A 27,369-nucleotide genomic window follows, 5' to 3' on the forward strand; every position below is an offset into this window, starting at 1 on the left:
CTTTAAAAATAGGGCACTGCCTCTCAAGTTATCAAAGAAAACTTCCTTCCTGATCTGCCTTTTCCACTTTCGGTATAGTTCCACACTCTGTTTCTTTTCCATCGAATTTATCCAATTTTTACCTTCTCTGTTTTTCACCTGTTGCTCCAACGCTCTTTTTTCCTTCGTCCTTGTGACCAGCATACTTACTGGTTAGTTTCCTATTTCTTTTTCTGCATTGTGAGTCAACGCTTTTTAAGTACAGGTATTTAAATACTTTAGCTGCCCATCTGTTACTGTCCAATTTCCTCAGGCGTTCCTCACATAATATTTTACTCTGAGCTTCCCGTACTTCAAAAGATGCCCAGCTCATATCTCCCTATACCGCCTCATTTGTGGTTTTGCCTTGGGCACCCCGTGCTAATCGTCCGACGGCTCTATGATTTATTTCTAATGTCGACTGCACCTCTGATTTTATGCACAAAACCGCATTTCCGAATGTACGCCCGGGCACCGTAATTAATTTCCAAATAACCCTCAAACCCGCATACCTGTTGAATCCCCACAGTGCCCTATGCTTCAGTATCCCGGCATTTCTTCGCCCTTTTGCCTTAAGTGATTGCTCAGGCTTTTCAATGTATGCTAATCCTTCGTTTATCCATACCCCTAGATATTTATATTCTGCTCCTCTGGGTATCCCATGGCCTTGTATTTTAAGACCCTGATCAGTTGAGCCGTTGAAAATTATCAGCCCCAACCTAACCGCGCTAAAACTGATGCCTAGAGCGTCCCCTTCTCGTCTCCGCATTACTTAAATCAAGTTTGCATTTCTTCCTGACTCTCCACTAGCAGCACAATATCGTCTGCATACATTAAACTGGAGAGGCGCTGTTCTGCATTTCCTCCTAATGTATATTATAGGTTAAAAGCTAGGCTAATTCCTTGTATCCTTCATTCCAGATTTATCATATAAAGCATGAACAGGCGCGGTGGTAGGGGACAACCTTGTCTTAATACTTTTGCATACCTTGACAGCTTCCGTACTTATTATTCCTTCCCAAGTAATTCCTAATCGTCTAAAACAAATAAAGCGACATCTAGTGCAGAGTTTTTATCTCGGACTCCAAAATGATAACCTGCCTTATAACCATCTAGCATTAGAGACGAAAGCTTTCAGCCCATAACAACATATAGAGGTCGATAATGACAATGCATTCCCTTACGGCACGCGCTCTTCTCCAAAACAATGTCATAGCTGTCTTGTGCATGGATGCCGCATCAGCGATTGTGAATCGGAGCAAAGCAAACCGTTGTATATGATGCGTGATGAATACCTCTCCACTGGAATTTCGTTGGATGGCGCCACCATTCTGCTACCAAGAGGTAGCCTTGATACAACCACCTTGCTCCTTGATGCCGTGTTAGGGAGGGGAGATTCTGCTAGGCAGCTTGTTGCGCCGCCGCCCGATAAAGGGTGGTGATATCCCGGGCCAGATTTGCTTAATGCGGCCAAATACGGCCGTCAGACTTAGCGAGCCGCAATCATGTGTCCGAGCTTACGAGAAGCATAGTGTACGTATGTAAATTCAGCTTACCTAGGTGGATAATTAGTCTTATTTATTACTTAGACAGCACACGTATTGTTTTGTTTTATTGCAAACAAGTTTTAACACTAAACAATGTTTCTTAGTAGAAATGTCCTTCACAGACTCATTGTTTTTAGTAAGTTTTGCATAAGCACAAACAACATACTCAGCCAATGTAAAGGAAATTTAGGCCATATAATATCATTTCAAACCAACGTGCTGGTTACTTTCTAAATTTGGTTGGTAGCAATTTTCTGCGTTACGCTACACTGCGTATTTAGTATGAGTCGTGAATATTAATGTGAGTCGTGACTACACATGATACTTGCACAACATCTGCACTTTACAGCCTTGTTTTGTAAATTATTGATTCATGCTACGTAGCAGATGACTGAGTTATGAGTACACTTACTGTTTCTACAGACAGCTTGGAAAACAATTATTTCTACAGAGCTGGGATATGCTAAGATGCGAAATACTTCGCGTCATGATTATCACTATATTTCATGATTAGAGGTATTGTTTCAATGACTGCGTCTTATAGTATGCTAACGGTAAAGTGCAGAACCATGCTGCGTTGCTTATGACTATTAGTAAGTAACAATTATGTGAGTCAGCACTTATTGTTTGTAGAATTCACACCTTACAGCGTAGTGCTTTGCAAGGTGCTTTCAGGCTGCGTAGCGTGTGTAGCATGCCATACTCATGATTGTTCGCAATATTTGTCTTCACACCCCATAGTACACTAAAGTGTAAGGTGCTGCGTCTTGATACGTTGCTATATGACTGCGTGTCACGACTCACGATTATTTACAACTATTGGTACAGACACATCTTATAGTAAACTGCATTTAAAAATCCTGCGACATGCTACTTTGCATAAGACTACCAGTCATGATTAGAGAGAATGTTTTTACTGGCGCGCCTTAACGTACGCTACCTTGTAAGCGGTGTTGTCATGCTGTGTTGAATATCACTAAGATTCCAGAGTCGTAACTATGAACATGAGTCGCATCTATAGTGCTTCTAGAGTTTACATCTTAAAGCGTTTATACACTGTAAAACATTTAGCCATGTAACAAGGCATGAGTCATTATATGGCTGTTCTGCCTCAGAAGATCTAGCAGACCACCGTTTCTCATTCATAACATGCATGTGCGGTTACATGCGCCATGACAACTTACAGTCGCATATTGACATCGTACGAATTTCATGTCATGAACGGTTAACAATGCAGCGGGCAGCTTTTGTGTTCGTTAGACCTATACTGCTTTTGCAGTAAACGAAAAGACGGTTTATTTAAACACAACAATAAAATTTCATTGTTAAATATACCATTAAAAATATAAGTGCTAGCCCCTGGAAACATAAAAATAAGAAAGGACCAATCTGAGCGTTCCTCCGCCTATTTTAGAAGGCCGCGGTCCATGCCGCTTTAGAATTAAAACACCAAACAAGAAACTCACATATGCAAAATAAAACTGCGTGGCACGCGATAGTGCGCCTCAAGGAAAGGAAATTCCATTGTGCAGCACCAGGCCTAGCCTCGCTAGCAAAAGCTATGGAGACGCAGTCCTCTGCAGAATCTGCAGTCCTCTCGAATTTTTTTCAACATTTGTGATTAATACGATATTGTTAAAGACCGATTGTTTCGAAAATTCGTCATCGGTTTCGTTAGCATCAGCTCTTGTGGTGTAAGAAAAAACGTGGCAGTTGCTTAGCTCTGCTATGTCTTCATATACGTAGCGTAAAGCATAAAGCGCACTCGGGAGTGCGCTCTGCCGGGCCTCTCTCGCGGCCACTCTGGAAAAGCGTCTTGTGAAGGTACATCACGCGCCCCTTTTCGAACACAACCAGCTTTTCATTGAATGCATTAAAGTTCCCCGGCGTTGTATAATTCGTTTATAGGAAAGGAAAGGTGCTGTATCTGTCACTCGCAGAATCCCGCTATCATTCTCATTGTAGTTAAGGGGAATTGTGAGGAGCGTTTCACGATCAGGGGCGTGGAGCAGTGATGAAGCCCTCAGCTGGGGATCCAAGGAATGGAGGTTGGATTTCCCGGTTGTAATTTATTTTTTAGTGTGAATATGATGGTGATTGGGCATAAGGCTTCTGGTTGGTCGCTTCGAATTTGGCGGCTCTCGCGCATGCGCACAACGGATGATGCACACACACGCGCGAAAGTCGGTTCTGACCCTCGTAGTGTAGCTTTACGCTACAAAATGACGTTTACTGCTCTGGTAGGTGCTAGCTGGTCGCTAATATTCAGATGGGAGGGTGAGATCCCAGTGTAGGGTCCCATTAGGCAGACATGCTGCTCTTAAGACACGCAGCCATATGGAAGTGTGGTTTTTTATGTTATTTACGTTGGTGGTCTAGAATAAAATGAGGAATTTTTAGAATATGTCCTAAATAAGATACTTTGAGGTAATAGAAGTAGGTAATAGAGGTAATGTTCACTGGGGCAAGGGCATCTCAGGCCAAAGTGCGCCAGAGACTGAGTGAGTAACAAGAAGCATGTGTGCGAATTACAATTCACAATGAAAGAGGAAAAACGGAAGCTTGCGATAGTATCGCGCCATTAGTCTAAAACAGGACCGTATGTTCCACTGCAAACCTGATTTTTTTTTTGCAGATAATTTCGAAGGCGGCTGCGCCACGCCTTCCCTGTTTTCGTTCGGAGGAAGAGGCATTGGCTACGAATTGGCGTACTCCCTATTCCAGGGGGCCTTCTTTTTCACCTGGGCTAGCCTGCTCGCCTCGGGCTATATCTTTGTATGGAGAGAGGTATCACCCACGCTTGCCGAAGAGTCGGTGACCGACCAAAATGTTGAGGAGGAGAAGCAGCTCGTTACCAAGTTGCGCAATGATGGCAAGTTCACCGACCATGCCCTCGTTGCGTGGAACCTTCATAAGAGCTACGACACGCGGCACGCCGTCAGGGGCGTCTACGTAGCGCTTCGGCCATCCGAGTGCTTCGGCTTGCTAGGCGTCAACGGTGCGGGCAAGACAAGCACCTTCCAGATGCTGGCTGGACTTTGCCCTGTCTCGTACGGTGAGGCCTACACCCCCAGGGGAGCACTTACGAAGAACCCCCGTGAGGTAAGTGTTAAAACTTGTTACGTTGCTCGTACTGGATCATTTCTATGTGGGTGTTTATCAGCTGGCTAAAACGTCGTACTCTCTGGTGTTAAAAGTATACAATTATAGGGGGAGGGGACTTAGTTCAAGTTAAGGAACGCTCAGTGACGCAAGGAAGGATGCGCGAAAGACGTGCTCTGCAAGCATTCGTAAATAAGCAACTAGTACGTGTCTCACAGGAGATTAAAAGAATCATATTGGAGAGCTGCATGATAAGTTTACTGGAGTCTTTTTTGTATTTAAAGGATCCCGTTCTGTAAGAACTCTGGGGCTAGTGTCGGTGTTTTAAGCGAAGAATAAACAACATACTGTTGGTAGATATAGTTGGCAAGTAAAGTAGCCGACATTGACTGGCTGACTGGTTTTGTGACATCATGAGACAGGACTCTGCTTAGTCCGCAAAACCTCTTGCACGTCATTTTGGATTTCATTGTAAGATGGGAGTAGAACCCAAATAGGCTCATAGATTCTGATCCAGGCACCCTACTCATTTTCCACGCTGGGGCTTTTTACGGCTGAGTGAAAACGAGGATATATATCTCTGTGCAGTAATTTTTCATACACCTTCGTAACTTGTATGCACAATACTCGCTTGTGGGACAACAGAGGGATTAGTGATTAACCAAAGGCCTCCGTTGTTACATTACCTTCATAATGACTATACTTTCATGACCTGTTGCGACACGTGTCGTATTTATAGCATCGTAAGATTATCCGAACAATATTCGAAATTCGTGTACAAGACAAAAGAAAGGTTTAACTGGCAGAATTAGAGTCTGACTACTGTTGGTTGCGTTCTCAGTGTTCAGATCTCTGTTGCCGAAGAAATTCTCAAATTAACGATTGATGTCAACCGCCTTCTTTGCTTTGCGAAATGAAACGAATTGTTGTGGTCCCATATTTTCCCAAGGTTTCACAATACGTAAAAAGAACAGGACCATGAGAAAATACAGCCATGGTACTTGTGACCTCGATGAAATTCGCAGGACTTGCATACACGACTCGCTATTAGAAGCCGCAGATTACATGCATTTACGTGTCTTCATCAGATGCATTTATCACCCGGAACACAGTACATCGGCCATACGGGCAGCGGTTGAATTGAGCGCTTCATGGAGCACACACAACTTGCGAACCGGCAGCGATGATCGCTTATTGTCCCCGTGATTTCTTGTGAAACAAAATCTTGCATAATTTATTTCTTGTGAAAATTTGTTACATCTCCACACGATAAATACTTGAAGACGAAAGAGTAAATACCCAATGAATAACGTTTCACCTTCAAGACACGTTTCATCTTCTGAGTAGACACGAATAAATGGAATCCCTTTGGCACATAGTATTGTTACGTGGTGGCATGACAAGAGATGGAACACGGCGACACAACAAAAACCAAGCAATGTGATGACAAGGCAATGAAATATGCTTTAATGGGCCAGCGGGCCTGGCGCAAGCGCTCCGCCCCGTGTCACTGCCCGCTTCGTCATCTTCGTAGCAGTATTTTTACAATCACTAGCTCGTCTAGCACTCACGCAATTTGCTAATAATCGACGCATTGTTGCCACGCGGTATACGTTTTGGGATCTAAGATAACTGAGTCCTCAACAATTATTGTCTACACTTAGTCAAATATTTGCTAAATGACTGAAAAGGTCAAAGAACGCTGCTATTCAACCATTCACAGCAGTGTCGTTTGAGTGTCACGGCTATTTGAGGAAGCGCCCAATTTTTCTAGTTCCACCGAGATTGCTGTAAGTTGCTCATCTTCTTGAGAGACGCATAGGTCGCTGCCTTAGTCGCATATAAATATGAACTGCACTAGTTTTATAATATGCCTAAACGCAAAAAGGCAAGCTATAGTGTTTTCTTCCCTGGTGCTGTTCGTGTTTTATTGCACTCGGATAGTACATGATGATCATGTTGGGTAATTCTGGGCCAAGGCATCTAATAAGACCATTGATGCGGGAATCTATAGATCGGTCTGGGTTTTTGAAATGCATGAGTGGAATACATCATCTATAACATTTTTAAACTTTGCCCTGCCATGGTGGTGTAGTCGTTTAGCGCTCGACTATCGTGCCCAAGGATGCGGGATCGAATCCCAGCCGCGGCAGCTGATTTTCGATGGAGGCGAAACGCTAGGCACCCGTGTGTTGTGTGCGATGTCAGTGCACGTTAAAGAATCCCTTGGACGAAATTTCCGCAACGCTCTATAACGGCGTGTTTATAGCCTGAATCACTATAAGGCGTTAAACCGCACAAACCAGCCAATATTAGTGCATTTCCTATAGCAGAATAACGCGTAAACCGAAACGCCAAACTGTAACCAATGCAAACATTTTAGCCTTGCTGCTTGCATAACGTTGTCGGAGATGTCTCCTGAAAACTTAGACGAAAATATTTAAGAAACACATGTTGCGAAAAATAAGCGCTTTAATTTCGTCGTATGTGTATCATCTATGCGTTTGAGTTTTGCGTTCACATCTTCATAATATACCGAACCAGCTAGCCCGACAACACGCCCTTTGAAATGCAAAAGGACTTCCAGGAAAAATGTTACACTGACATCTGGGCGGACCGTTGACAAACGAACCTGCAGATAAAGACAAAGGTGGTTAAATGGTGCGAGGAGAATCTTAATTGGATGAGCGGGATCAACAAGCAACGTAGCTGCCTTTCATCTACTATCAGTGGTTTTGGGAGCTTTCTGTAGCGTGTGTTCAATCTGGGGTACAAAGAGCGCTGTCGTACAAAATCACATGTGTACGACACGCCAAGATGGACATAATAAGTAGGCAGCAATTTTTTTCCTTCTCGCTATCCAAACTATTCCGTAATAAAACGCAATGAGCACGTCCGACCAGTACCAGGAGACACATAGTTTATTTAGAGTAAAATCGCAGAACACGGCTATCCATACGAGGCATTGTGATTTGCAAACTCTAGGGTTACATCGCCCACATAAATCAGTGTTGAATGCCGCAGCCTTTGGCGATGTTGAATGCGTTGCCAATGACAAAAAGCGGCGCAATGTCAATTTCGATCAACTAATATGTCTCCTCGTGGTTTGTGATAGAGTACTCTGCTTCATACCGCAGATGTAATTTTTGTGTGCACATGATGGACGATATAATACTCTCGCAGATAGCAAGCCATGTCACCCGCTCCAAGTGTATGGTATTTGCGATAAATTATACCAGTGGGCGAGTGAAGCAAGTTTTAAGTTGTGAAGCAGATATAGGGAGAAATATGTAAGAGCACCCCTTAGGCACCAGATATCACCTTGTAATAGCTTGTATATCTCGGTTCGCGCTGGCGAAAAGTTGCTCTGCTATCTCAGCTGCAGTTCCCGGGCATTGGTGAGCACTGCCGCAGTGGTTGAGAACTCAACCTAAGCTAAAGTACGTTTCATGATCCGCAGAGCGTTCAGCAGTGTGATGATTGACGCTAATCTCACCCACGCTAGCGCCCTGGAAAGAGGAACATGAGTAAGTCTCTCAGGAAAATGTTATCCAATGGGCACAAATATGAAGGCACGCAAATATCCCTGGAACACTCAGATATTTTCTCCAACTTTAAATCGTGCATATTATTCTTTGTGTGGCTTTATTCTCACCTCACATGAAATAATCCAACGCCAGCCTTTACGGACAAAAAATAAAGGTATTTTAGACGACGGATATCAACTGTTCTCTTAGTTAACCAATGTTTAGAGGCAGACATCAGAGAATCATAAGCTTATTCCAGATAAACGGACATCTAGCACAGCCAAACTGAAAACTTATAGCAAAAACGCCAAAATGTATTTTTAAAAAAACTTTTAAGTGTATGTGCACAACGTACTTCGTCCGTGTGGTCAGACGAGATTTCAAGTCACAGAGCAAAAATTGGACACCATTTCATTTATCAATGGGGACAACCGGATATAAAAACGGGCACTTTCAGCACTGTGACATGCGTGAGAGTGTAGACTAACAATCAGAAATAGAGAAGATAATTTTAGTATATAATAATGTTAAGGGTGCATGTAGCGGACAATGTGTAACTCTGCCAAAATATTTGGAGACCGGAATCCACTGAGCTGGCCACTGTAAAATTAAGTTTTATGGCACTTTTAATATATTTCAGATGGAGTGAGGTTTTGGGGTGCTGGGGAGAGGGGAGTAAATTTGAAGCTATGAACCTAAATTTTGAAATCACTGCTTTTGGTCATACAAAATTATATTGGACACAAATTTTAGCAAATAATTAGATGAAGTCAAACGTTTGGATACAGAGACCAAATTTTCGGATGGCACACCAAAATTTTGAGCTCCTTACACAACTGGTTAGACTCGAAATAGGTTGGCATCAATTTTTCTCAAATTCTGCCTGTTTAATTGTTGCGCTCCGGGGGGCGATGTTTTGGGCAGCACCAGACAAATTTGAGGGTCATTATTATTTGGCGGCGGCTGCGTTTCGATGGAGGCGAAACGAAGTGGCGCCCGTGTGCTGTGTGATGTCAGCACACGTTAAAGATCCCCAGGTGGTCGAAATTACTCCGTAGCCCTCCACTACGGCTCCTCTTTCTCTCTTCCCACTTTCACTCCCACCTTCCTCCCTTCCCTTACGGCGCGGTTGAGGTGTCCACTGGGCAAGTGTGACAGATACTGCGCCTTTCCCTTCCTGTGAACCAACCAACCTAACCAACCTTATTATTTGGCTGTACTCGAATTATGCTGGACACAACACTGTACGAAATCAGAGTTCGGAGGCGCCCCGCCGGGGTGGTGCAGTGGTAAGACGCCCGACTACTGTGCCGGAGTTCCCGGGATCGAACCCGACCACGGCGGCTGCGTTTCGATGGGGGCGAAACGAAGTGGCGTCCGTGTGCTGTGCGATGTCAGCGCACGTTAAAGATCCCCAGGTGGTCGAAATTACTCCGTAGCCCTCCACTACGGCTCCTCTTTCTCTCTTTCCACTTTCACTCCCACCTTCCTCCCTTCCCTTACGGTGCGGTTCGGGTGTCCACAGAGCAAGTGTGACAGTTACTGCGCCTTTCCCTTCCTGTGAACCAATTTATTTAACTTTAGGCGCAGAGGAGAGCTTGTCCTCTTTTTCTCATCGACAACTGCACATTGATAACACGCCATTGCTCGACTGGCACAAGCATTTTTGTGACCTCGACGCATACCTTCGATCTACTTCCCTGTTCCTTGCACTACAGAGATGTACAGGTCGCGCAGTTCCTTCAAAATAATAACAATAATAATAATTGGTTCATCGGAAGGGAAAGGCGCAGTAGCTGTCACACTTGCTCTGTAGACCGATTTATTTATAGGAAGGGAAAGGCGCGGTAACCGTCTCACTTGTTTTCTGTGGACACCGCAACCGCGCCGTAAGGGAAGAGATGAAGAGGGTTGTGAAAGTGGAAAGAGAGAAAGAGGAGCCGTAATGGAGGGCTTCGGAGTAATTTCGACCACCTGGGGATCTTTAACGTGCGATGACATCGCACGGCACACGGACGCCGCTTCGTTTCGCCTCCATCGAAACGCAGACGCCGGGGTCGGGTTCAAACCCAGGAACTCAGGCACAATAGTCGGGCGTCTTACCGCTGCACCTCCCCAGCGGGGCCTTCAAAATACTGTTTCGCATTTTTGTTAAACCTGAAGCCAACGGTCAGAACCAATGCTCTTCTAAGCAAAACAGCACAATAATAATAAAATTAACCTTCAAAACTTAGGTCCAGCACTACCACATACCAAGTTCTTTGGTTACTTCTTCGTCCGGTAGGTGGGACAGCTTCTCAAATCATATGCTTTATCCGCGTCTGTGGATTCTGTACACGAAATCGACATTGGCTTCTGTCTAATTCCAGACAATGCAGGCATATAGTTGTGCTAAGTTACATCAGAAATAGCGTAGATCATAATGCTTTACGCTGTTGGCGAATAGTGCGCTACACTTACCAAGCGACTTTGGTCGAGGAATTTTTAAAGGCCGACCTCTAAATACGGGCAATTCTGTATTCTATGGAAAAACAGCGCAGAAGACGAACACCACAGCAAACACAAGAGAGCGCTCGTCTTGTTTTTCTTTGCTGTGGTGTTCGTCTTTTGCGCTGTTCTTCCATCCAATATGTTCCACCAACTCGCCGTTTGGTTATAGTGTTCAATTCTGCACACCCCGGTTTTACGGCGTATGCTATTACCAGTGGTCGTGCGTAGGATTATTATTTTGATTGAGTGCCTGAGAAGTGCAGCAGTTAGGAAACTGGGGCTATGAAAAATGAGACGATGGTGGCTGGTTTGGTGGCTGGCGCCCCCCCCCCCCCCCCCCCCGTTCATAACGTTCTCTCCCTAAATGCTCTAGACGTTTCACAAGCAGCTGAATCATGCCTCATGAGTTTTGCCCCAGCGGACAAGCCTATGCCTATATATTGGGTAAATATTGCAAACGAACTTCGGAAGCGCCATAAAACTGGATCGCCTTCTCCCCAGAATAAGACCCATTATCTTATTTATTCAATATAAGTACCAACAGGTTCTGAACATTAATCATTGTGTGAAGGTGGAGAGGATCACACTATATTGGACGACAAAATGGCACATAGTTTAAAAGAAAAAGGTGAATAGTGATATAAAATTTGAACTGTAAATGATTATTAAAGCTTACACGGAAAATAACCGGCAAATGTTTACAGCATTATAAGGTAATTTGCGGTGGTGGGAGGTGCGAGTCGGTCTTGTAAGTGGCACTGTTTATGCATGATGGCTGTAGATTAGTTTGCGCAGTACACAATCACGCGTGATATTGGTACGTCCTTGCAAACATGTGACGAGATAAGACAACGGTCACGCTGGAATGACGACTGTAATGATGAGATATAAAACGTGCTGGACGATTTTGACGTGTTCTGGAGATTCGAATCCATACTCCTGACGTCGTGGTCAGATCGGTAGATGTATATTCCACTTTAATGCGAACAAAAGTTAAATATGCGCTTGACAGTAGAAAAGGGCGCGCTACGTACATTTCGCTTTAGATAGCCAAGCGTACACGATGTTTTTCGGGGTTAGATATTAAATATGTGTCACCCATGAAAGATTTGCGGTAGAATGAGCGCCTGAATATTTATTAGATGAACGGGTTAGTGAAATACCGATAAGGGAATAATCGTAGGTAAAATTTTAGTGCTTCCGACTGACCATCATTATTATGAACAGATTTTACGACAAGGTACGCAGTAATCGGTGAACACTCGAACAGATAACCTAATCTGAGATGGCAAGTCATTACCAGTATCCACTTCGATGACAGCAGGAAGGTTCTTCGTAGACGGCATATAGAAGAGTGAACTAGTGAAAGGGTGGTGTCAAGGAACAAGCGAAATCTATGTTTAAAGAGAACATTTGTGTGACGAAATAAAGAAATCATGGGCTTTTCCGACACCAGCTAGCTGATGCTTTTCTTGAGTGCCTATGTTAAGGTATTCGCTGAATTAGAATTGGCTTATTATTACGTAGCCAGCACTGCTTTTGTTCCATAAATATTACGAGTTGAAAATGTCCGACCATGTCTTTCTATCTAGCAGCAGTTGCCATTATCATTTGTTGTCTCTTTAAGTTAACTTGAACATGTCCATACCTCTCTGCAGTGGCAGTCGTACATAGGCTACTGCCCCCAGGCGGAATCGTTACTGGACAAAATGACCGCCTACGAGCAGCTGTTCCTCCTTGGGCGTCTGCGAGGCATCCCAGAAGGAGACATTGCGTATATTGTGGACAGCATGGTTTCCTTTATGGACCTGAAGGAGAATGCCACCGAAAAAAGCGGCGTGTACAGGTACCTAATTGCGTAGCCAAGAACGTAAGACGTATTCATGAGTTGCTGCATAGATACTGTGTTCCGGGTGGATAGTGCCTTCCTGTGAGTGTCCGTTGTCGCCGGCATTGAAAAAAACTCTCTTGGAGCCTATAGTTTGTATGATCTACTCTGTCAATGGCTGACGTCAAAAACTTTGCAGTGACATCGCACGCAGCTATATCTAGCAGTGCAGGAGTTGGCTCTGCTGCGAAAGTTCAACAACTTGCTTACTTGCATATGTTAGTCAGGTGTAACACGGGAAAGATTTGAAGCTGCTCTTCAAATATCCTCTCTCGTACGAGCCAGCGCTCAAAGTGACCTGCACTACTGCCACGTTGTCTATTATTTTTGTGATGGTTCGCAGCGGTGGCACCAGGCGCAAGCTTGCTACCGCCATGGCACTTCTGGGTCTGCCACCCCTCATCATGCTGGACGAGCCGTTCACGGGCGTGGACGCAGTTTCCAGAAGCAAGATAGTCCGCGGAATAGGTGCCATTAGAAAGACAACGCAAACATCATTTGTTCTTACTTCGCACAAGTACGTTTCTTACCAAAACAAAATGTTGCGCACAAGTCTTGTATCTTGGGCTGATCAGGAAAGCCACGGTTAAGCTATGCGTAACGCAAAAGCTATTGTCCTCAGAGAGTTGCTGAAACAAAAATATACTAACTACAAATTACAAATTTTTACCACAACAGTACAATAGTAATCATTTTGGTGCCTGATTCCGTGAAAAGAATAAATGGTTTTATTTAAAAACTGTTTTTTTAAATATGCTACGCACTTGTTGCGTCCCCCTTGTCATTTGCAAGGGTAGGTAACTTTAAGCAACCGCTCAATTTACTTATTAGTACATCCTGCATCACATAACAGCACGACTGTAAGATAGCGCACGTGACGCATAGAATAGGGATTCAAATAGGTTGGAGATTCAAATTTCCTATGGCTAATAATCCCGAAGGGCGTTATTTTGCTCCTAAATTAATTTTAAGAAACCTAATTACCTTGGTAAATGCATTTTGTGCGTATAAATTGGAAAGTTTGCTTTCGCTTGAATATAGCTACAATATTGTTTGCAGAATCTCGGCTGACGAAATTGTTTCCTGTGTTATAAAACATTAAACAAAATTTTCAGCCTACCGAAACCATTTAACACGTTCTTTATATTTAGGTTTTATTCTAATTAGCAAACACTTCCAATAATATGTTGTGTAAGAAAGAGGCAACGCAAGAGCTGATGTTGGTGTCTTGATTATAGGAACCAATTTATTTGCGAAATATATATACGTAGAACTGAAACACAGTTAGAAAAAGTCAAAATATTAGCTCGCATCGCTGAAGAGCTCTGAATCCTAAAGTAATGATCATCAACGTTGAGTCACTCAAAGAAATGAACAGGTTTGTTCAGATTCAGTAAGAAAAAATCTTCACTATAGGGTGCAAACGTATCTGAATAGGTCCTGGTGGAAAGACAATATAATTGGAAATCTTGCTAGTGAAAGCCTGAAATTATTCTGGAGAGCACGTCTACAGGACGCGGCATATGACATTTCGCTACATGTCATTCTGTCTAGCTTTGGTGCTATGCAAAGAGCTCAGCTTGAGCGCTTCACCCTACACGAATGCAAAACAAAATCTTGCTAGATAGCTAGCAATTCATTTCGTCTAGCACTGGCCCCATGTAGAGAGCTCAGCTTGAACGCTTCGCCATAAAGAGAATGCAAAGAACGTTGCATGAGCCGTTAATAAGGGCATTCACTATACTTCTCTGATCTAAGTCTTTTTCTAATGCATTTGATTTGACTTCCATTGTTATAGCGGTACTCTTGCACCGCATGTATTTTGACATCACCAATTTGTTTTTGAGCACTACCTTGCGCATTTTCACGCACCCACAATTTTCCCCACATCTAATTGTAGGTTTTGTTCTAATAAGAGGAGCCCCTGCCGTGTCTTCCAGGTAAAGTGCTTCTTTACTCATGTCACGACACACACGAGCACCGCTGTGTGTGTCGTTGCTTGTCCTTGTTCTGTCTCTGCGCTATTTTTGTTGACATGTGTTACCAACAACCCAAACTATAATAGCTTCTCTACTACACCTTGAGATGCTACCTAATGCGCACCATAAATCAGGTACCTCACCGATTTGTGTTGTGTAATATCAGTTTTTTATTGGAATTAAGGGGCTCAACCATAGCCAATCATCAGCTGAGTTGTATGTTGTATGTTAAACTTGTATGTTAAACACATTGCAGAAAAAGCCTGAGCAGATGGTGACTTTGTCCCATTTTGTGGAGCAATGATTATTTCCCTGCATTACAAACTCTTGTACGTATTTATTTACCAGGTAAAAGTTTAATGAAGTAAAAAGTGATATCAAAGAAAATAACAGTTATTTCGAAATATATTGTACAGTAAAATATACCATGTGGTGACATGACTCTGGCATTTATTGAAAGAATAGTATTTATACATTCTTCCATCACCACTAGTTGATCCACACTGACATGCCTACTGAAGATATAGGAACGTTCACATTGATTGTTGTATCCTTGCTGTTCTAAAATTATTCGCGCTATATATGTAGTTCAAGACAGCATCTGACAATTTTTGGCCTATGCTTCTGTCTGGTTGTAGCATAGAGGTGTGCGAGATCGCTTGTGACTGGATTATCATAATTGGGACCGGGTATTGCTGGCGTACCTCGGCGTCTTGTAGCAAATCTTATTTTGTTCTTCCGGTTGTGGCATGAACTGTGACGGTGGAGGCACGCTATAGTCGGGGGTTTTGCAGCAGCTCTTATTTCTTTACGGTTGCAGCATTGAAGTGCGCACGAATGGATCGACCGGATCACAATAATGGTGGTCGGGCGCATAATGTGCCTGGGTTCCGTGCATCCGCTCCTATACTTTCTTTCTGGTTGCAGCATGGAAGTGTGCGAGAGTGCCTGTGACCGGATCACCATAATGGTAGCCGGGCGCATGATGTGCTTGGGAACCCTTCAGCAGCTGAAGGACAGGTACGGCAAGGGCCACAGGATCGAGTTTTCTCTCGGAGAGCGAGATCAAGAAAAGCGCCGGGTTTTCACCGAAGCAGTGAAGAGACAGTTCCCTGGCATCCGACTAGCCACAGTTAACGAGGTGCGAGGAAAACAGGTTAAGTTGACTAATATTGCCGGGAATCTACTTACTGCGAAGAGATACCTGTGGAGTTTTGTAGATATTGTATTATGAAAACCTCCAGCAATTGAGGTTGATGTGCAGGGATCTTTGCGAGGCAGATGATTTTGTCGATAATTAGCGTTATATCGCTGCCTAGCTAATTACTACAATTTGCTCTTACAATTTACATATCTCTGCCATGCAGGGTCCTCTTTTTGCATCAGGTTCGAGCTAAATTTTTCGTGTTTATTTTATCTAGCTGGAGGCACTGAGCTTTTTTATCTTCGCTTTGTGCGTTTAAAGCATCCAGGCTGAATGTTATGTCATTTCATTGCGCACTGTCGCACACTTCGTGATCCATGAACTGGTTTCCACCTAGTAAATTATTATTTAACTCTATTAACACAAAGAGGTACAGCCTTTATCAAAAGTTTACAGCCCAGAGGGTTCGCTTTTAAGCCGTATAATATGACTTCTGTTGTAATCGTGGAAGTCCTAGCTATTGAACATGGTAGGAAGAAGAATCTTCTTGCCTTCAGCAAGTACGGAAATCTGGGAATGCATTACAAGCCACATAGTATCACTCAGAAGTAGTCCCGTTTGATAAAGGTTGTACGTAGCTTGAAGTGGGTTTTTATTTCATTACCTATTTGAAATATGGAAGATGTGTAGAGGCAGTCTGAGCAGGCTGTGTAAAAAAATGGCGCTGGTTTATGACTTCGGGCAGCTTACAGAACACATACCGAGTACAACCTTCTGAATAATTATCGGCATACTGCACAAAGCCAATCAAAGCCTACAAGTATATGATGAGCGTTCTTCTGCTTAGCCGCAAAATTAAATAAATAAAAACGGAAATTTTTCATCACCAATTAAATGTATCGATTAAAACCGGGCTGTGAGAGAAGGACATTGGGAGAAGGCACTCATAGTAGCTAGAAATAAAATCACATCTCGTATATACACAAGGGATCCAGATGAACTTAGACCACCAGAGACTTAGAACGCACCCTCAGCGTTAGCGTGCACACCAGCGTATTTAACGTAAATAGCCTTTCTGCGTTTTTTCTGCCTCCCAAATCCAGCCGCTGCTGTCACGATTCCGATTCCCTCCTGGAGCACAAATCTCTGCTCAGCAGCAGTAGCTTCATACAGCACATTTACTCGCTTCCATGCAGAGTATTCGGGGCATACTTCACACAGATTATGTTTGAATGAACAACAAAAAGTGATATCAATGTCAGATGTTCAACTAAGCACAGAAGGCTAGTATAGATGAGTTCAAAAATTTAAATAAAACATGCTTGCTGTTGGAAAGCCTCAAGATAGAATCATTAGTTTGCTTTATATACCTATTTACACTACACGTTAAGACGACAGCTTTTTTCGTTACTCTCATTTGGTAAATGGCTGCAACTCACGTAACAAACCCACAGATGAGGAGCATGCTCGACTACGCGCAATTCATTTTGCTCATACTAAATATTGATTACGGAATATCGATTACGGCATGAATGCAACCTCTGCGTCTACGTTACAGTTCTGTTCAAGAAAGGGTAGGTTTATTCTAGAGCATGACTAGACTAAAACAATGTTTTGCTTCATATTCTAGAAGGTCAAGCATTTAATGCAGCGCAGAAAAAGCCTGACAGAAGTTAATCGTTTCTCATAATAAAATTCTGATCAGCGCATGTGCCTGTCATGTGACAGTTGTCTTTTTTTTTCTCTTTCTATTCTTAAGGGCGTCTTCACATTCCACCTTTCCAAGCGTGTTCCTTGGAGCGCCCTTTTTCGTAAAGTGCTTCAGCTGGAGGAGGAGTTCGCGCTCACAAACACCATCGTGGGGGATTACGGCCTCGAGCAGATCTTCATTTCGTTCGCAAACGCTGCGCAGCATCCTGAACGACCGGTAAAAGCCCTCCAGGTGCTCGACGCCCCGATTGCCCCAGCGGGAGGAGCAGCTGGGGACAAAAATAACCCCGATAAATGATGTTCCTCTTTTAAGCAAACAGTGCTTACACAAAAAAATAAGTAATTACATCTCTCTCTCTCTCTCCGTCTGTCTATATTTTGTTTCGCCTTTCTGTTTCTCGCAACCGCATTGTAAACTGTGCTCACGACAGCATAAAGATTAGTTTTCAGGTGTTTGGCCTAAGCCTGCGCGTACATTAGACACACACTACCAGAAGAATCGCTGCACGTTATTACTTTGCAGATGTGTGAAATTAGAACCGTATACTGGAAAGTATGAGAAAAATTTCACGAACGTATTGGTGATTTTACTTCATTCGGCTGCATATGTGTATTAATATCAATCTAATTTCCTAGCTGTTTGTTATTCATCATTTTGTATTATGACGGCGGATCTAATTTGGCCAAAAACGGGGTGACTGAGTGGTTAGTTTGCTCAAGAATGCGGGTTCCGCCTAGCCGCACTGACTTTCGTATTTAGTGACTTGTTTGTGAGGCGAGGCTATTCCAGCTGCACTGACGCAGTTTTCTGCCTGTCTTCCACAGCGCAGCCAGCGCTTTCCTTTACCTTATGCAGGCAATCAACTTAAAATCAAAATGGCGTCAGGAAAAATATGCACCATAATTTAAGAAACCACTCATGAACACCGTACCCATTTGATTTGTCCTTTTTAACGCATTCACACTACAGTAATTACGCGCGCATTTCAACACCTAAAGAAGAAAATAAATTTATCTAGTTATAGTTTGCGGCCAGCTCTCAAAGGATTACTCATAAGGATGAGGACGGCAACATAGAAAAGCTTAAGTCTCAGTTTGAGACAGTTGGAGTAGGTGAATTTTTATTTTTTATTAAAAAATGTACAATGCTCTAAAAATTGATTCTCTCTCTGGTCGAGGCCCTGTTGGTAACGAGTACCTTATTGTGGACTTGTTCGTTCAGAATCAGCTGTAGCATGAAACGATAAGGGACCTAAATGAAGGGCGACACATCTGGTGCTGACTAAAAACAACTTGATTAAAAATCGTTCACATTTCCTACCATTCAGGACTGCATTGATATCATAACTTATGTATGCAACTGGTTGTAATATGTTACCTTGTGAACAGAGCGACAAATGCCTAGACGACCTGTTCCGATTTTTGCTTTTCTGCTTCGCTAATTTAAGGTGTGCTCCTGTCCTTGCTATTTCGTAGTTATCGACGAGCGGCTTAGATACTAAACATACATTGCAGTGTATGAGAAGTCCCTCTTTTTACTCTATGATTCTAAAGCGCTGTTATGCTCAGTCATGCGGTCTTTGAGGTAACATTTTTGCCCCCAGGTTTTAGCGTACTGGAGAGGGAATTTTGATTTAATGGCCGTCCACGTGTATTCAACAGACTTGATTCCTATTTCTTTCAGCGGACACAAGACGTTCACATTCGTTTAATCTGCATAGCCTTTTTAAAAAGCTTGCCGGTGGCATGAAAGAGAGCTGACATTTATGCGTCTAGAACTCCTTTCAGATTGACAGCATGTGCGCAGGTAATGAATAGCTGCAAGTTTTTAGTTCTTTGATACGACGCTCGAGCACATCCTTACTCATAGCGTTCGTTCTTTTAGCGTACTTCTGGAGTCGATTTGAAGATAACCAGGATATGCAGAAAACGAAAGCCTATATCTCTGATGTTGGGTAGGTTTAAGGCATCATGTGTGAACCGGAATTTTGAACACCGTTTTGAAAGCTCAGATTTGCAATTGCTTGTTGGGCCAGTTCGGAATAAGCAGAATGAATTGTTCCTATACTAAATTACATTTTGTTTTCGCAAGTACTTGTCGAAAGCGGAACACGAATGAACTACACACGACAAAAGAGTATGCATCAAAACAGGACACAAAAAACAGCACGGAGAAAAGATCACAGCGAAAAACAACACACGGAAAAAATAGCAAGATGACAGAACAGCTCTGCTCAGTACGGTGCAGCTTTGTGAGAGCGTTGAATTATCATAGTCATAAACGCGTGAGGAGTGATCAGTGGAGAAGGGAATATATCTTACTCTCATGTTCCTCCTTGTACATAAGAAAAAGTCATAATCTATTTATTATGTATTGATAGCTCTTAATTATTGCTTGCAGTGGTTTGCGCGGTGACGCCTATGTTTTGTGGTTCGAACTGGGGACTTCATTTCGACGGCAGCGCACACCGTCTAATCGGATTAATTTGCGGAAGTTTTCACGTAGGTCACCCTTTCCGGGAGGTATTCCCAATTTTTCTGTTCGTGGAAGAATGAAGGTAACAGGGTTGTGATTTAATGTCCCATTTCAGATCAAACAGCTGTTGACCACGTGAACTGACTGACAGGGAACAGGTACAGGTATTACAGTATGAACTACGTAAGAGAATTAAGGAAATTAACATATGTTGGAGAGGGTTGGTGAAGCATATAGTTATTGCTTTGGTCAATTTAAAAATATTGAATTGCGTGCCACAGAGCATATTACCTCGAATACTGCTTGCTGGAAACATTTACGTTCTAATAGAAACCTGTGATACATATAGCCACGCTGTCATCTGGATACTGCAAATTTTACGATGTTAGCTTCAAAAATCATAGTATAGCAAATATCAATATATATTTTGCCAGTGCAACGCCTTGCGGAATTTCGAATTTCAAAAGTTGAAATTCGCTGTATTTGCTCTCCGTTCTAAAGCACTGTAGTGTGTACTGCATGCATAATGAAAATAATTCTTCGAAAAAAACAAGCTCGCTTATAGCCTGTTGAACTTTTCCAAGATTACTTCATTGTCCTTGATATAGAAATGTTTTAAGTTTAAGAACACTTCCAGTTCAGGGTGAGTATTCATAGTTACGCAGCTGACGTGATGTGAGAATTATAAAAGTGCAGGTGTATTTCCTTTCTCACTGTGGCCGTGTTGTGTTGGGCTATTAAGGAATCTTTTTAGCAAAACGACAACATAACTGGCGCGAGTGTTGTCCAGAAATTTATGCAAGTACAGATATGCCGGCTCTTGGTATACTTTGCGCATTCACTTCTTGTTTCTTTATAAACTGGCAGGTAATGACCTTCTCAGTTTACTTCGGCGCCATATGTCATTTTATTAGAATGCCAATTGGTATCCTAACGATTACATCTTTTAGCACGATAAAGCTGTATTATAGATTACTGCAGTGGACTTTATTAAAACCTTATGGCTTGAATCTCTTTATTCTTCATGCTTCTTTGCGCCTGGCTGTCACGATTTGTTTTTATTTTAGCAGCGGTGATCTGCGGGCCGAAAGGGTTCTCTGATTTTATTTGGGGAAACCCCCAGTAAGACCTTCGCCGATCAATTCCATCACGCCGGTACCGCTTTCAATTAACGCGTGTGATGCAAAGAAGGGCCAACTTCGCGCCAGTTGAAGTTCCGGGATTGCATAACCGCGAAGCATCTAACGTGTTCTCAGAAGCTCAAACCACACGATGGAATGACTGTGAAAACTCACATAACCAATGTATACTTGAAGACCCGTTTTACGTACCTAGGCCACTTGAAAGACTCAAACTCAACCATACTGCAGTGTGCCGATTGCGGCAAAAACCATCAGGGAAAAGCGAACAACAGATTCTATGTCACCTGTCACATGAGAGAAACTTGTATTCTTTGTAGCTTGTCTTATGAGTTCTTAAGGATTTCCTAAATAAAAGATAATATCATGAAGCTCTTAGTACATAACACCGAAAAACCATCGAGAAATATCTACTCGATCTTGTCTATTATGACATGATGCCGCTTATGCATTGTTGTTGTTGTTGCCTCCATTAAAATGGCGCATACAAACAAGGGGATTTGATCATCACCAGGAGTCGCTTTTAGAAGCTTTATTGAAACGCAAGTACCACGCTTCGGCAAAGTCTCCAGGAAGCCGTTAATCCGTCCGGAAGTGGGAGTTTATAGTGACATAAGGCAGCAATGTTTAAAGTGATCTGTAATTGTGTACAAGTTTGTATATTAAATACTACGAGAGATACGCCTGTCCACTCTGTGCAGGATGGTTTCAGAACAAATCCGAGAGGTATGTAAACAGGGCTTGATAGCTAGACGAATATTTAATGTTAATAAATAGTATTTATTTTGATTGAAGGGGAAATAATATAATATGATATTGTTGACAGTTAATAAGGCGATACCGGTGTTTATATTTTCTTTTTAAATATAAAATATTAGAAATACGCGTTTCAAAGTTCGTTGAGGTGTCTTTCCATCATGGTGAAACGAAACGAGTATTCTCTAACTCATAATGTCGCTGTCGTGTGGGTTGTAATTTACTATTCACGGTTATGACTATACGATAATTCACTGCATCTACAGCTCTGCACCGCACTGTAGTCCTCTGTTTTGTCTGTCTGAAGTTCTTTTCTGAGCTGTTTTGTCACGTGATGTTTTCCCTATGTTTTGTGCCGCTGCGCTGTTTCTTGCGCGCTGTTTTCCTTTCTTTTATTCTTCGACGACTTCTTAGATACGTTTGCCACTGCTCGAGTTTCACTGACAGGATTCTTAGACCTTCATTTTCAACTTTGATGAATATTCTTCTGAATTTGGAACTCTTATAATACTCGGGATGCTCAAACTTTAAGGGGTCGGTTTTAACTTTCCAGCAATTTTTTACAGGAAGCTCAGCCTACTTGACATCCGCTCCATCTTTAAATGCGGACATACATGCTAGCCATACGAAGCATGTACCACTACACCTCTGTAACAATTATCTGAGTTCATTTCACATTGATCGAAAGAGTTATTGCGGATCTATGTTTTCAAAAAATAAGCAGACCGTTAAGCTGCACTTTACGTTTAGGACGCGATAGCTGCTTGAGGACGCTTGAGTGCTTTCCACCAAAGTGTTTATTTATTTACCCTCAGGGCCGAAAAATTATACACCGCTTTGGGTGGAAAAGAATTACCGCAGAAATTAAACTGGCAAGCAAATCATTATAGATCCTAATTATACAGTGTTAGCTAAATCATGTTTGAATCGGGTGTTATTATACATTTAAACTATATTGCAAGGTGATTCCAATCATCTGATGTTCGAGATAAAAAGAACAATTAAAGATTCAATACGAAATGGGTCGTTAACAACAAGGGAGCGATGATCAACGCCTTTGGAAACCCGTGCATTTGGTGCTGATAAAGAACTATCAGAAGTGTTTTCGTCGCAGTGTCAGAAATGCAAACTTTACAGACTAATATTGTCTATAATCTGATTGCATATTGCACTCTACATTTTTACACTCGAGAGTAAGCAACAAAGGCAGGAAAAAGGAAATTGTCACATGAAGGCTACTTCACCCGCTGCGGTCCCTGTTGGGGTACAATCGTACGCCTTGCTCGCAGATTGAAAACAATATATGTTGATACAAGTTCCCCTTTAGCCAGATATCTATTATTTTAGTGAATAGGTAAACATTTATTATAACACCTTTCTAATCTCTTAAGTCCTATATTTATGGACTTCCACCTCCGTAGAAGAGCAGCCACCGCGGATAAATTCGTACAGAGTCACAAATTCGTACAGAGTCGAGCTCCGTAACCACTAATCCACGATGGCCGGTAGGAATGTAAGTGAATATTTATTAGACAGTTGTGTCACATCCATTGCTAAGCAATATTTTTAACGCTCCTTTCTATTTTGCTTTGATTTCTTCCTGCCTCATAGGAGCGATCCACTGTGTTACCTGAAGGTGCAAACAGCAAATGACAGAAGCCTGAATGAAGAATAGAAAAACATTATGATCGCAGTACTCTCAACAAGCGTCTGTGGTCTCAAATGAACGATAATTCGTGATAGGAGAGATATTTGCTGAATTTCAAACATATGCATGCGCTGTGTAACCCATCATCTTTCGCTGCTTCCCACGTTTTTCAACATTGAAGCGCTTCAGATTTTCCTGCGAGCAAAACATGTGCGGAGGAAAAACCTCATCGATGTGTAATAGGGTCTTCGTTTAGAGCGGCTATTTTCCCTGCAACGGAATGAAAAAGATAGTAAAGGGCGCACCGCTAAACGAGAATAATACTTATCACGATATTAACTAAGGCTCTATATTAGCATGGCAGGAATGAATAGCGCTAACTTAGAAATGACAACTAGGATAAAGTTTTTCGAGTTCCTTTTCTTTTTTTATGTACCTGTCCTGTCGAAATCACTTCTATTTGTCGCAAATATACACTTCACGCGCAACAAAACCGGCTTTGAGACAAGCAAGCATGCTGAGGTGTTCACCTTCTCTTAAACGATCGGTTTTTTTCCGCACGCTGTAGTGCTGCTGTTATTAAATGATAAGCTAACTCAAAAATGAATAGAATTGCACCTTCAGTGGTTTTCGCAAGAGTTTTTTTACAGCAGACCTAAATGAGCCAGCCAAAGTCATTACTCGCTCTCCACAAGCAGCTTTGTACTGAGCGGTCCGGCCTATAATTTTGCGAGTGATATAACTGTGCCCCGAGACACTTCGGCACGTTCCATTATGGATTTCCAGGAGGGGTAGATACTCCCGTTCGTGGCTTTTCCTGTGTAATACGCTATTCCAGGCCCGAATCGAGTGCGATATTTCCATTGGCTTATTCTTCAACTGTTGTACAAGGCGGCAACTCTCAATCCATAAACGAGCATGATCAACGTGAGATGATTCATCTTAAAATGTTAGTCATCAAGCCTGTTAGAAGTAGAACACACACAGTTGTATCGAAGCGAAGGTCGTATTTTTATTACATGCAGTCGTTTCATGTTACAACGTTTAAAGCACGTGCGGAGTGCAGCTGCTCACTGCAGTCTGCTGCACTTCGCTTATTTTTTTTTAAATAACGGCGAAAGAAATGACGATACCATCGGAAAGCTGTTGTTAAAATGCTAAATCAGAACGTCTGAAAGCAACCCGTGATGAAAGCTGCCCTGTGTGTGGGTGCTAACGTAACATTCTTCCAAAAATGAAAAAAAAAACGCAACTGCGCATCGAAACGTACCTGCCGACACAGCTCTGCGCCAATACAGCGAAGAATACTCTGTTTTCCCTGTATTATTATGGAAAAGCTGTGTGCTGCCCACGCAAAGGCAGCGCGAATGTTGTATAGCGTTCTCTCACTTGGCGCTTTGAAGCCGCCGTTAATGAGCACAGGAACGTTCGATCCCCAAAGTCTGACGCACACGGCTTCCTTCATCAGGTACGTACTTCAATAATGTTATCGCACTCTGCCTCTATTTGCTTCTCAGCAGCTAAGAGTGAAAATTTAAAGAGATATCACTCCTTTCAGAGTGTTTCCATAACCATCACATACCTGAAAGACTAACAATTCCACGACCCTCCCTTCCCAGCGGTAGGTTGTGAATTGATTACCAGAGGGCGTATTGTTCACGAGGAGACCCGACTGAGGCAGAGAAATAGCGAAGAAATAAACGCAAGTTTGACTTAAACTTAAAATTATGGGGATGTTTAAACTAGCATCCAAAGCTTCAAAACACTGGCGTGTCTTCTGGCACTCTATGCAACTTCCATTCCAATCAGCAACAGTGGAGTGCGTAGGCTACCTAAGCAGCTCTGGGGTGGTCCACCAAGGAATGAACTTTTTAGAGCGCAGCTCTTTGGCGTCCGTTCCTGGGTTTCACGTCGGCGTCGTCGTCGGCCTCGTAACCAGCTCCGCCCCCCTTTCATCCCCTCAGCGCTAGCAGCGACCGACTGATACCGCTGGATGCCGCTGACGCCGCTAGAGAGTCAAGATAACGTGACTGCATAGAACACCGTCGCCGCCATGCAGAAAGAGGAGGGGAGGGTCCTCCCCCCCCCCCCCCTGTTCCTGTGTGGCGGATAGGGTGCTCTTCAGTTGCCGACACGCCGGTTATTTCACGTAGGCCCCGGCACGTCGACGAATACGTGACCACCTTCCCACGGCTAGACCTGGTTCTTGGCGCTGCGGAAGCGAGGGTATCATATTGTTTGCGTCGGCATCGGCGGCGTTGTCCCTGAAACCAACTCCGCAGCTGGGGTTGACTCACTATCGGCGTCAGCAGCATCAGTCAGTCGCTGCTATCTCTTCCCTCCTCCCTTTATCGCGTTGTCCGCTTGCTGCGCGCGCTTCTGCCCCCATCGTTTGCCGCTGGGTGTACAGGCCGCCCCCCTCCCCCCTCTTCCTGCGAGTCTCCGGTTGTCAAAGCGCCGGCTCGAACTTAATTCCTTTCTTCGCTCCTCCTCCAATGCAACCCCTGTGCGGTGGCAATCAGAGAGCCAGATGGAGTCTTTGTTAAGGGAATACGTGTGAAAAATAAAAAAAAAATTCTGTGATAGCGCATACATGTGTTGCTCGGTTTCTTTGCCTCAATCTATCGAAAAGGTAAAACAGCTTATTTGCTGCGCTCAAATTTCGCATTAGGAAGTAACGTAATTGTCGGTAATTTTTTTTTCAGTTTCAACATGCGCCTCATTAGAGCAGAGCCAGCCACTGACGGTTTAACACTGGCATAACGTAAAATAACGTAAAAATAATTAAACGCGCAAATCGGGATGCGAAATTAGGAATAGTGCGCAATACTCGGCAAGCAAGACCATAATTTCAGGTGTACAATTCATGTTACACATTAATTTAAAGGTCCAAATAGACGCTAGAGATCTCACGGTTGAATGTGAACTGTGTTGTATTTTTTGTCATCGTTAAATACAGAACTAATTTTGCAACGCTTATTACACCGGCATGCGTCTTGCAATTTATATTACGTTCTAAAGTCCCGTTTTCTGTGCGGGCATCACATATTTATGCGGGCTATGTATCCGGTGCACAACAGTGTTTAAATACCACGTTTCATAAAATTCGGCTTGTGGAGTATACGCTGGCGGTAGATTTGATGCTGTAAACTGAGACACACGCGTGAAGAGAGAAAAGTCAGAGCAGCGAAATGATGCAGTGGGTCGTCTATTCTTGTGGGAAAAAACTAGCGACGTGCCACACAGTTGATTGTATTTCAAAGTAACAGCTTGAGGGTCACGTTGGTGCTGCATAGACCCAAAAATGTGGTGCAACAAATACAATCACACGAGACGAAACACAACGCATACGCATTGTATTTGATGCGTGAGAGCCACAGTTCCTTATGCGCCATAAAAAACCTATATAACTAGGTCACTGTTCACTTCTCTCTCATCAGTCAGTGGGTCCAATACAACTGCACATTTCTACGGAATGACAGCCCATGCGACGCACTGTCTCAAGGTCCCTCTGAATTTATGACACTTTGTTTCGATTTGTAGGCATGTGATATTGAACGGCGCTTCGAATAGAGCGACCACCTGCTCGTGTTTTCGCCCTGAATGTTGTCGACGCTGTACAGATGCGTGCAAAAGGCTACTCTAGCATCGGACCGACGCAGGTATAAAAACCAGAGTGAGCCTTTTGAAGCATCTCGAAATTAAAGAGCTGCGATAATTTTTTACAATGTCGGCCACTTCCTTCTTCCATGAAAGTCACTCAACATTAGTTATGCGTGGTGGCAGGTCTTCTCTTCTATGAGAGAAAAGCTTCATCATGGAAGGAAGGACTCTGCGGAACGGTGCTGCAATCTCCTGCAATTTCTTGCAATTTCCTACAATTTATATACAGGCGTGACCGAGAAAAGTAAGCGCTCCTACTGCAGGCAACAAAAATTTGGAAAC

The 27,369-nt window shown here is 43.0% G+C and overlaps 1 protein-coding gene across 1 annotated transcript in view; it reads left to right on the top strand.

The window, feature by feature from the left end:
- LOC146189312 (phospholipid-transporting ATPase ABCA3-like) overlaps positions 1 to 21,029 on the top strand; it is a 95,692-nt gene extending 74,663 nt beyond the window's left edge. Inside the window, exons 19-23 of the mRNA XM_084605233.1 lie at positions 4,201 to 4,667; positions 12,343 to 12,530; positions 12,916 to 13,089; positions 15,479 to 15,692; positions 17,455 to 21,029. Coding sequence (XP_084461359.1) covers positions 4,201 to 4,667; positions 12,343 to 12,530; positions 12,916 to 13,089; positions 15,479 to 15,692; positions 17,455 to 17,703 — 1,292 coding nt within the window. The 3' untranslated portion in view covers positions 17,704 to 21,029. The remainder of the gene's footprint in view (positions 1 to 4,200; positions 4,668 to 12,342; positions 12,531 to 12,915; positions 13,090 to 15,478; positions 15,693 to 17,454) is intronic.
- The last annotated feature ends 6,340 nt before the right edge of the window (positions 21,030 to 27,369 follow it).

The sequence above is a fragment of the Amblyomma maculatum genome, chromosome 5 (genome assembly GCF_055883805.1).
Source record: "Amblyomma maculatum isolate TAMU_Amacu chromosome 5, ASM5588380v1, whole genome shotgun sequence".
NCBI lineage: Eukaryota > Metazoa > Arthropoda > Arachnida > Ixodida > Ixodidae > Amblyomma > Amblyomma maculatum.